The following is a 12,353-nucleotide window of genomic DNA, read 5'->3' as shown; positions in this document are numbered from 1 at the left end:
GGCTGCCCTCCTGCAACGGATGGGGATATTGCTGTCGGCAGGAAGCAGTGAAGGGGCAAGCTCTATGAATGGAGTCGCTCTCCCAACCATCTACGAGCTTGCGCTTGAAAAGGTGGCTCGTGGTTGTCTCCTCCGACAGACAGAGCTGAACTATTATAAGAAAGTTCAGTTTAAGAGCATGAGAACGGCTTGAAGGTTTGGAATAGGGTTAAAAAAAAATGATGAAGATTAAGCCGTATAACAGATGTACCCCCTTGTGGCACACAACGCTCTCCCCAGCCAATTATGATATTATGGGGAGAGGATGGGAATGATCTGGCCTCCTTTAAGTTAGGGGACCTATTTGACACAGACCATATACGCTCCTTTGCAGAGCTATAGTCTCAGTTGGGGCTTGATTCTAGGTCCTTCTTGAAGTATCACCAAGCTCTGCTTTTTATGAGACACGTCAGTCCCAGTAAAATTTCCATGGACAGAATGGAGCTTTTAGAGGCAATAAGTCGGCCAGGCGGTAGGATCGGGCACATGTACAAGCTCTTCAGAGATACAGTACCCGATGATGTGGAAAAAATGGAAGCCATGTGGGTCAGACGATTAGGGGAGGAGGACGTGGATTTATAAATGTCGATTAAGTTAGGAATTAAGTTTTTTTTCTCTCATCTAGCCTGAAAGCACAGCAATAAAAAACAATGTTAAACTTATATTACACCCCAGCAATGTTTTTTTGGCTGGGGTAATAGGGTAGATGACGGGTGCTGCTGGTGTGGCAAGGGTCCAACGGACATGTTACATATGTTTTATGGTTGTAAGACGTTATCTCTCCTGAAGGAGGGCATAGAGACTTTTTGGGATAAGTTGTTTGGGGGAGGTATTCGTATTAGCCCGTTAATGACGCTCTTTGGCTATGATGAGCGTAAGACCTACAGCCCGACCCAGACCTATTTTCTATATATCTCTATGTCTATCACCCAATTGCTAATCACCATGGCTTGGAAAAGTCCCGAACCTCCTACTTATTGAGCTTGGATAGGGCGACATATGGGAATATATAATGTCGAAAGAGCTCTATATAATTGCTTGGGCAGGATGGCCAAAGAGCGGGGTAGGAAGATCTGGTCTCCGATCATCAAATGGTTGACCGCCCCCCTATGGTGCTCTGAACAGTTAGCTCCATCCCAATAATTGGGGGAGAGTTTGATATCTTTGGAAACCCATGGGTGCTGGATTGTAGAATGGGAGGCTGGCGTGGAACTTGGGCTCCCCTGTGTCTGCGGTGGTGATGTTCGTATAGATATGTATATTGGCAATCATGTTGTCTCCGGCTATGCCCATTTGACTGACCTAATATTAATTTACTGCTGCTGAGGTTTCCTTAATTCACGGTGGCCATTTTCTTTTTTAGTATTGTCTCCTTTGTGCTCCCCCTTTCGGCGTTAAAAAGAATTTAAAAAAAAAATGGCACAAAGTTGCCAGAGAGGATGAGGATGGTGTGAGGGATTGCTGAAAATTGATGTGATTTCTGGGGAAACTATACAGATTCCTCCTGTTCTGCAAAGGGTCGCAGATCCAGCCGGTAGCTATTTGAATTACTTTCCTACTTGTACGTATATCCTCCCCTAGTCCCTGCACTTCAGAAGTTGTGCCCTGAACAGACAGAGGCTGCTTGCAAAATGTCAGGGGTTATCTACACACATTTGGAGCACATTTCTCCTACGTTTTAACGTTTTAAAAATTCTTAAAGCATTGCAGGATGGCTCCTAGGATTTTGCACCGATTGGAAATTCCAAAGTGTGTGCTCAGGGTCGGATGTGTGACAATACACGGACACGTGACAGGTGCAGATTTTCACACGCGGTGATTGAACACAGAAGTGCTTTTGTTCTTTGAAAAGTCAGGTTTTCTCAAATGTGCAAATATTATTCCGATGAAGAACAACCTCCCACACACCGGCGTTTCCTCTCCTGCCCTCCACAAATATATTTTTGCTTTTGTTCTTGGTCGGAGTTAAAAAACAGAGGTGTTGTGTGCGGTGAAAAACTTGCTGAAAATGTTGTGAATACACATAAAGCTTCAAGTTCTTGGATGTTCACGAACTTTTACATTGTATCCCGCACAGCAACGCCTCAGAACTTATCTGTCCGGTTGCATTTGCTTGCATTGAAAATCCGCAATACTGGGGGAATTTCCATGTGAGGAAATCTCATGCAAGAAGGCCAACACCCGCCACTCCTGTCCTGCGAATGAGGAGCGGGAGTGTGTCCTGTGGCTGCAAAGAGCTTGGGTGATCTTGGGCCTGGCGTTACCCATTCTGCATCTCCCCTCATTGTGGTGAAATGTAGTGAACGGTGTGTCCTTAAGGAGGCAGGCACTGCAGTAACACCTGCACAAGTGACTGACCTGCAACCACCTGTTCTAGAGGCCTAATATTATCAGTGCGGCAGGTTCACTGACGTTATTGCTAGGTGCCTATGGAACCCCAATTAAGGCTACCCAATTAGTTTCCTTGATTGCATTATGCTCAAGTGTGGGTGACTTTTTGTTACACCTAGTTATTTGGAGAAGAGGGAAATTTTAGCCTTCATGAAAATGGACAGACTTTCAACATTTACTTAATATTCTGCAACAGCAACTGAATCTGCAACACCCCAAGATCAAGGGTTCGGACCCCTGGGCAGGTTGGCAGCGGGGGGCGTGGAGGAGGTGATGCATGGTGAAGGCATTGAGGTAAAAGTCGGGGTGGCAGGAGGGTGAGACAGAAAGAGGCCGGCAGGGAAAGCTTGCCATCAGCAGTGGACAGGGTGGATGGTTTCAAAGCTGCCCCTGGAGTTTTATTACAAATAGCCCTGTGGGTGCGATGGGCATTGGTGCCTGATTTGTGCACCGCTGGGTCACTTTGTTATTCCAGAAGCTGCTACAGAATCATGAGCATCTCATTCTATTATATGGATAACGCTGGTGCACATATTGCACTGGTGTGATGCCAAGGGGGCATTTCCTCATTGGATGAGGGCATAGGGCAAACGAGGGCATCCTTGGCCTTTCTGCCTGGGCAGCATCACAAGAATCGCAAGCATTAGAGGCAGTGGAGCTGTTGGGAAGGGCACTGTCACTCCTCATAAGGGGGAAATCAGGTGCCAGGGCCCCTCTAGGCACCCTGAAAGTGTGGTCACTCACTGCACCCGCCTGCAGGGGGATCTCTGAGGCTCTCTGAAATGCAGGCTGGTTTGCCTCGTGTAGTGAAACAACCACTATGTGTTTCACTATTTTGCCTTTGAGAGTAAGTTTCCACCTACATTCTGAACAGCGCATTCACAGCGATGGGTCGCACTGTCCCAGACTGCCCCCGCAGCATCCAGTAAGCCATTATTTAATACGGTCCCAGTTGCCCTGTTAACCAGACTGCCCCCTTGTGGCAGTGAGTATCATTTCCAACTGCTCGCTGGATCTGCCCCTCTTTTTATAAAACAAAAATATTCAGGATCTGTGTACTGTCTGGAGCGCTTAAAGTTTTTTTTAAAACTGAATTGCTAATCTACAGGCTTCGCACACCCCCAAGCAGCACCCATGCAGGTGCCCTGTGCCACTAGGCACTTCCTTGGCCTTTGTGAACAGATGTGGACCTCTGGCCTCAGCCCCTGGGCAGCGACACAGGCTCATCCCGTGATGACATCACCTGGCCTACTCCCTCGAGTGCCAACGGGAACATCAGGCTCGGCGCTGCCGCCCACTGCTTGCATATTAACAAGATCTGCGCCTGACTAAGCCTGCTGGAAGGGCTTTTTTTCAATGTTATCTTCAGATTCTCTGGAAAGCTCTTCCTGGAACAACAGTGGTGCATCTACCGAGCCCGAGGGCCACTTACAGAAGTCCACGCTGAGTGCAAACTCCAACGTCACTCCACAAGCACTCTGCGCGCACATCCTAAATTACGCGCAAACACGCCAAGGTGTGCACATTCCTGACTCCATGCAATGCAACACAAGTTATCACAAAAAGCACTTACAATGCAGAGTAATTCAAGCACGTATTCACGGTGTGAACCATGGCCAGAGAGCCACGATAACATTGCACTATTTTTGTGTTAAAATTACAGTTATCAATGTCACCTTGCAGCATCCATGCAGCGTCAGCTTTATGGGCAAGAATGCAGTGGCACGGAAGCAGTGCTTTCGTGGTGTGTGGTGCCATGATGTCAACTCAGAACAGCCCCGAAGAAGCAGCATGCGGGCGTCCCTCCCGTGCTCACATACATGGATTACGATGATCCGACTGTACACCGCACTCCGTTTACAAACGTATCATACGTGCACGCACAAACCACGAACTTTCTCCCACACGGTGGCATGCACAGGGCTGTGTGATGTAGATGGGATCTAAAAAAAAAAAGCAAAAAAAAAACCTCACGCATAGTACAGCCAGCTGAGGGGACCGTTGTCTAGCAACCACACAGCACCAAGAATAATTCCTGTTTCTTTTCGCCGCCCATAAGGCTTGCACAGCCCGGCACCCACATGCATGCACACGTACAAGCGAACACACGGAGGGGGTGGGGGCTGTGGGGGGGGGGGATGGGTGAGAGAGGGCGAGAGAGAGAGGGACTTACCTTTCGCTCCCCTGAGGACAAACCCGAAGCCCTCGCTGTCCTTCTTCTGCAGGACCACCGTCTTCTCCTCGATGATGCAGTCACTGTGGAGAGAATTCCGCGGATAACGACCGTTATTACAGCCCATATTCATCATCACTCGAGTAGCAGCGCGGCCCGAGCGCCGGTTCAGCATCATCACAGGCAGTTAGCAGTCAAATAACAGTGCAGTCAGTATGCAGGCATTTGGGCAGGGGGGAAAAAAACCACAATAAAGCATGACATCAAAAAACTGTGAATGTGCGCGGGCAGAGCCAGCCTCCGGATGGCATCATGGCAGAGGTTTCAGCTAAAAAGCGAAGGAGAGGAAAGCCCGGAGAGGAGCCTGCAGGGGAGCCAGGCGGGTGCATGAATGGCTGGATGAAGGGGGCCAGCGTGTCATCTGTCCGTCGGCCGGGCGTCTGAGAGCAGGAGGGCGGGAGGGCTGCCTGGCATGGTCATTAATGCACCCGCCGCGCGCCGGTGCGCCCGGGGACCCTCGGAGGGGCGTCCAGGGGGCGCCGGGGCAGCATGCCGGCGCGTGAGGAGGGGGAGCTCGTGCCAGGTGTGCGCGCGCGCCAACTAGGAAGCGGTGCCTCGCGCCCCGGAGCGCCGCCACATCCCCGCTTGAGTGTTGCGTGCCGCACGCGCCCCGCGTGCCCATCTGACGGGCTCCCAACGCTAGAGGCGTGCGGCTGCCACGGCGTCATCAGGCGCGCGGTCCCGGGGGCTGGGGGGCGCACGGCTCTGCCAGCCTGGGGGGGGGGGGTAGGGGGTGGCTGTCCCCCAAGGCTGCAACCTTGTGGTTGTGGTATGGTTGTTGCTTCAGAAATATAAAGGGCACCTGAAGCTTAGCAGGTCACACAAAGCATGCGCAAACAACTCTGGCTGCCAGGAAAGACATCCACAAAATCACATCAGTGCACCCCAAAGAATGCATCTGTATCTGCGCAACTGGAAGGACCCGTACAATTTTATAAATGCCCATCTCAAAAATGCACTTAAGAAACGGGGGTTGGGTTTGTTTGGTAGTCGAGCATTAGGATTAATCAGATTGGGTCTTAACTTAACTTTGATGGGGTGTTAGTTTTACTTGGGGCGGTAGGTTTACCTACACAGGCACTGAGCATACATAAACAGCGCACTAGCTTGACTTACTCTGGGACTTAGATGTACTTAGACTGGGCTTAGATGTACTTAGACTGGGTTTAAATCGGACACAAAGAATACGTAGACTGGTAGTCCATTGATTGTACTGACAGTTAATAGGGCTAGGCTTATCAACCCACCCAATACAATGAATATGTAATTGGCAATTTACAATTATCACATTTTATTTAAAAATTACTGCATTCATCTTAGTCATTCTGAAACCCAATTAGATTTTAAAATTTAGTAGGGAGACCAGCCAAACTCTACTACAATAACTGATTGGAAACTAAGGGCCAGATGTAGGAAACGATTTGCGACTCGCAAACGGCAAAATTTGCCGTTTGCGAGTCGCAAATGTGAGTTTCCTATGCAGAAATGCATTTTGCGAGTCGGGACCGACTCGCAAAATGCATTTCCGACTCGCAAATAGGAAGGGGTGTTCCCTTCCTATTTGCGAGTCTGAGTGGTATGCAATACCATTTGCGACCGCGTACGCGGTCGCAAATGGTATCGCAGTTACCATCCACTTCAAGTGGATGGTAACCCACTCGCAAATTGGAAGGGGTCCCCATGGGTGGATCAGGTGGGTCATTGCGACCCCATAGCGAGTCGCAGTCGGTGTCTGAGAGACCGAACTGCATTGCAAATTGCGACTTGCAATTTGCGAGTCGGATGGACTCGCAAATTGCAAGTCGCAATTTGCAATATTCCTACATCTGGCCCCAGGTACTATCTTAGATTTAATATACCTTTGCAGGAAGAATTATTGGATAGCAGTGGTTCCCACCCTTTTGACTTCTGTGGGCCCCCACTTTATCAGTACTGGAACCCGGGACCCCAACTAAATCATTATTGGAATCTGGGGACCCCCCAATGAGTCATTACTGAAAGTTGGGGACCTAATTTGTTAATATTATTACATTTTCTAAGCAGTGCCGGACCCACTATGGAGGCTTCGCGGACCGCCAGTGGTCCACGGACAACAGGTTGGGAACCACTGTTATATAGTATTATAAACCTTGGGCAAGACAAGAAAAACATGCATTTTATGAAGAGAGGTTTGGGATGACACTAAATAATCTATTTACTTAATAGTAAGAGCTGACATGTTGATGACAGTCGAATATAGTACGATTTTCAGACTGGTAAACACATATCTTCAATACAATGTCTTATATGTACTGCCTAATACATGTTAATGGTGTATAACGTCAAACTCGTTAGGTCGGAAGAGCGCCAGTTCGGTCTTCCTCCCGCTGGCCCTATTATGAGTTTCCGGCTGGGCCAGTGGGCAGAAACAGAGTTTACGCCCGCTCGTCCAGTAGTAAACTACCCACAACATTGCCGCCGGCTCGTAAACGAGCCGGCAGCAATGTTGCGGTGCGTAGGGTGTGACAGCACCTGTCGAGCTTTTTACTGCCTGTAATTCAGGCAATGAAAAGCGCAACAGGGCTGCCCTGGGAGCCCCTGCACTGCTCATGCCAAGTGCATGGGCAGTGCAGGGGTACCCATTGGGACCCCGACACACCGTCTCTGCCAGCCTTTGCATGATGGTGGAACCGCCATGCAAAAGCTGGTGGACACAGGAGTCCTAATCCCCAGGGCAGCGCTGCCCTGACGGATTAAGACTGCCGGCACCGTCAGGCCATCAGGCAGGGAAAAAATGGCAGTGCCGGTGGTCAGACCGTGGCGGTTTCGCCACGGTCATAATATGGCTGTCGCGAGTCTGGCGGCCCTAGGACTCGTAATGAGGGCCTGAGTATAGCAGGTGCTACTTTTACCCAGTTTAATGGTACTCAATTTATCAAGTGCAGATGGTTGCAGGTTCAGGTTGGGCTTGCCAGAATTTGAACTCACAGTTTGCCTCTCACAGGAATGTCTGTGCAGTGCACAGTTAGCTCGCTCTGCCACTGTCCTGCCGAATTTCGTGGTCTACTGTTTCTGCAAAATGACAAAAATAGCTGCCAAGGGATGCTGTCCTTCAGGCCTTTGACTCTAGTACATCACACATTTACCTTTTAAGGCAATGTAGACCACATAATGCACCTATGGGTAGATAATTTAAGTTATCTATGGACGTGGAATTGATAGATTTAAAAAATACCGAACACAAAGCCATTTTATACCTTTAAGGGTCAGTTGGGAAATAGGAAAATGACAACAAATTTCATGGAGTATGGAATATAGAGAGAAGTACATTAATGCGACAGGAGAGGAAATAACCAAAGGATCTGTAAGAGAGCTGTACCGACCTAGGTAGAATTGTATCTAGGTACAAGAAAGGTAGGGCAGGTATGTTCTTGCACACAAGTGAAACCTATTCCTAATCACGGGGCCCCCACTAACAAACCGGTGTGATCTTAAGCACTTTACCAAAATAAGCTTCAGTGCCCCTAACTAAAAATGTTTCAGATCATTAAAAGAGGGCAACGAGATTCGTAAGGCTGTCTGAGTAGATCAACTACACACCTGATTACCAGATTCGGCATTTTCTGAAGGAGATCCTGCCATATACAAGTGTTTACCCTTTGACTAATACATTCACCATCACCACAGGCATGGGTGTCATTTAGGGGTCGCAGCTGCGACCCTTGGCCTGCCCCTTGCAACCTCTGACACTGCATTTGCGACCCCCGATATCAGAGGTGGCAAAATCAGTGCTAGGAAACACGTGGGCAGCTCGTCCTCATCGAGTTGATGCCCCAATCCCTCTGGTTTTTGGCAATATGTTTATTACACTAATAGTGAATAACAATATTAGCTATTACTGTAATAAAAATTGAAAACAATGAGTTGGAATGTGACCCTCCCTGGCAGCTAAGGCAAGTAACACATGCTTTTAAATGTTTGTTGTGTGCATGCGTGTAGGTGAGAGTGTATGCATGTGAGAAAGAGTGTGTGTATGTGAGCTCGTGTAGGGATGTATAAGCAGGCGTGCGTGAGTGAATGTCAAGGTCCAGTGGCGTGTGATGTCACTCCGCCACCCCTGGCCTTATGGTGAATTGACATTCATGGTTCATGGTGAAGGGGAGATCCTGGGAATCACAGAGAGCCGAAGCCCTATTTGACGGAGATTTTCACATCTTTTGTGAATGTTCAGAAAATTACACGAATAATCCTGGCAAGCTCGCAGAGTAGTTACAACTTTTCTAGAAGTACTCACACGCATAAACATTTTTACATTTCTGATCGTGTCTGGGATGCCAGTGGCCAGTGAAAACATTTGTTGACACCCATACTTTCTCAGGTTTTTGGGAGTTCATCAGCTCTACATGGCACCCCCTAGGTGAATGTTCACTCTCCCCTCCTTGGCGGCAGATGTATTGCCATAAATTACTATATTAAACTAGTGCAACCATCGGTGTGTGGAACGTTATGTGAGTACGAAAATGGATTTTCACTCCTAAACGACCTAGTTAAACTTGTGCACACGAATAGTTTTGTAAATCTAGTTCAGAATGCTCAGGTTAGCACCCTTTTAACTGCAAGTGGAGAAGCTGTAAAGCATGTTAAAATTATATAACAATTAAATAATTTAACCCTATGAGCTACATTAAAAAGTAGACTGTTGAACTGTGGAAGAAAACTGACTGTTAATAATATTTTTTTAATTACTATTCAGAGAAAGGGATGTAGGCTCCTCAGTAAAATCTCCTATACTGAAAATATTTGCACACACTAGTGAAATATGAAAGGGCTCAAGTATCTATCTATCTATCTATCTATCTATCTATCTATCTATCTATCTATCTATCTATCTATCTATCTATCTATCTATCTATCTATTTATCTATGCTACTTATTACCATTCTTGTGTGTGGGAAGGGGCCATAAGTAAGTCATGATGTCCCCTCTTCCTAAACACTGGTAAGAAAACTCATATCACATATATGTGTATATATGGTTTATGCCAAGGTATTTTTTATGATGACTAATTTTACAAAATAGGTTTAACCAAAACCGGATGCAATGGGTTAAATCTGGGCAGTATGGTAACATCATATAAATGAGACCTCCTGATTATTAGCTGTTTCCTTGTACAAAGTAACTGTTACATGCAGCCTGTGAGGCAGTAGAAAGTTTTTCTCACACCAGTTTTGCTCCACTGTGGTAATGAGCTCAAATCTGACATTTGGACTGTACTAGTAAATGTGAGAATGTGTGTTTAATAGTACAGTTGCTTTAAATAGCATTACACTTCTTTTCATTGTCATGGCATATATATATATATGACCCAGTGGCGGTCATCATTAGGTAGTCGTAGTTAGGTCTGCTTTTCCATAAAAAGTGTGTTTATTGGTTTGCTAATACCTTTGTACCTCTGGCCTAATTTGACAAATCTTTACAAAACTTTCCCAAACAAAAATTCATCCACCTCACCTACTTCCTGGAATATTTTGGGGTAATCCTTCAAGTCAAGGTGGAAAAACAGGGGTCCCAAAATGTAAAATCACCATACATTTTCTACAGACTTGTTTAAAACAGGTTACAGCAAAACCAGCTGAAAGGAATTACACCAAATTTGTCAGGATGCTGGATTTTGGTCTGAAGATTGTGCTTTTTTGATGCATATCTGCTCTGTAGTTTCTGAAAAGGTTAATGGTACAAAATAATTGTATATTTTTGCAGTAAGCCTTGCAAGACTCTCACGAGCCTTCAGAGAGAGCGCAAATTAAAAAATGGGGCCCTGTGATTGGTCAAGAGGCCTGTTTTTGTAGTGGGGTTTCACACTATCGTTCTCTGATTGGCTGGCTGTTCAAATATTTTCTAAATGAGATGACTTTCATTATTGTTTACTATGTAAAATTGGAAGTGTTGTGGAAATGAAGTAAAAAAGATATATTAGGAGCAGCAGAAAGGCATGTTCTCCCCCTAGATTTAGAGAGGAGGTGTCTAAGGGCCAGATGCAGGTAGCCTTTTGCGCCTAGCAAACGGCGAAAAACACCGTTTGCGAGGCGCAAAAGGCCTCACGCGATGCAGAAACACATTTTGCGAGTCGGTACCGACTCGCAAAATGTGTTTCCGACTCGCATATAGGAAGGGGTGTGCCCTTCCTATTTGCGACCGCATCCCTATGTAGAGTTGATTTGTGACCGCGAAAGCGGTCGCAAATCAACTCGCAGTTACCATCCACTTGAAGTGGATGGTAACTCATTCGCAAACGGGAAGGGGTCCCATCCCTTTGTGAATGCAAACAAAAATATTTTTTGTTTTTTTTGACCACTGCCTACTCTGAAAAAAACCGAAACATAAAGGTTTCGGTATTTTTTCTATTTGCAGCTCGTTTTCCTTTAAGGAAAACGGGCTACAAAAAGAAAAAAAAACTGCTTTATTCAAAAGCAGTCACGGACATGGTGGTCTGCTGTATTCAGCAGGCCACCATCCCGTGAGTGCCTAGACTCGCTATGGGGTCACAAACTGCGACCCATCTCATAAATATTTATGAGGTGGGTCTTTGCGACCCCATAGCGAGTCGCAGAAGGTGTCTGAGACACCTTTCTGCATACCAGTTTGCGAGTTGCAAATTGCGAGTCGGAAGGACTCACAATTTGCAAGTCGCAAAATGGTTTGTACCTACATCTGCCCCTAGTGATATCTACTGTGAGAAAAATAAGTGTATGTTTTTTTAAATTAATTTTTACGATCTCTCAGGACTCTTGCGGGATTGTGACTAGTAAAAAGGAGTGTATGAGTTCTTAATACACTCTACCAGTAGGAATCCATATTGTGGTCCTTGTTTTTTAGAGGAAGTGTGTAAGAGATAAGTACTGTGATGAGTAGAAGGTTAACTCTTTTTTTAAAAATGTTACAATCTCACAAGACTCTTACAGGATGTTGAAAAGTTGAAAGGAGAAGATGATCCTTGAATACTCTCTGGTGTGCACACTTGTTACTGTAGGAAGGAGTCTTACTGTATATGGTGTTTATTAGTGTCTACTATTTAGGCCCCTTGGCTTGGGAAGAGTTGTGAGTGGAGGTAAGGCTTTTTCCACACCCTACAATGCACAACCGTCATCTGAGAGAGAAGTCTGAACGGAGAGGCCAGTCCATCCACACATCCTACTTTGCAAATCTGTCCTCAGAGAGAGAGAGGTCTGAAAGGAGAGGCGAGTTGCACACTCTACTACACACTCCTGAGAGAGAGGTCTGACAGGGGAGGATAGTCCCTACCCACACACTACTATGCACAACCATCATCTGGGGAAGAGGTCTTACAGGAGAGGGCAGTCCTTCTCCACACACTACTAGACCTCAAAGGTTACTCATATGTTAATCCGTGGTAAAGAAACTGGAATCACTAGAGAAAACAGTTTCACCTAATGATAGTTTAGAAAAGACTCTAAACCTCTGAAAAAATTGCAGAATATTTTTGCAACAAAATCTGAACATCAAGAAGGGATTAGTGAATGGTGTAGTGGGGAATGTGATATACTTCATTACATATCCCAACAGAACAGAGTATAAATATATTTTGATTAAATTTGATCACAATGAGGAAGGAAAAAAAGTAAAAGGTGCACTACCAGATTTCTCATGGTGAAAGATCTGTATGTGAAAAGACAACAATTTCCTCTGTGTT

The 12,353-nt window shown here is 46.2% G+C and overlaps 1 protein-coding gene across 2 annotated transcripts in view; it reads right to left on the bottom strand.

Moving 5' to 3' along the window:
- The window catches only part of SHANK2 (SH3 and multiple ankyrin repeat domains 2), a 2,270,638-nt gene that overhangs the window by 441,197 nt on the left and 1,817,088 nt on the right, over window positions 1–12,353 (bottom strand). For both annotated transcript variants that reach the window (XM_069221873.1, XM_069221874.1), the window contains one exon: window positions 4,604–4,686. In XM_069221873.1, coding sequence (XP_069077974.1) covers window positions 4,604–4,686 — 83 coding nt within the window. The remainder of the gene's footprint in view (window positions 1–4,603; window positions 4,687–12,353) is intronic.

The sequence above is a fragment of the Pleurodeles waltl genome, chromosome 3_1, assembly GCF_031143425.1.
Source record: "Pleurodeles waltl isolate 20211129_DDA chromosome 3_1, aPleWal1.hap1.20221129, whole genome shotgun sequence".
NCBI lineage: Eukaryota > Metazoa > Chordata > Amphibia > Caudata > Salamandridae > Pleurodeles > Pleurodeles waltl.
This window is presented reverse-complemented; position numbering and strand designations above follow the sequence as displayed.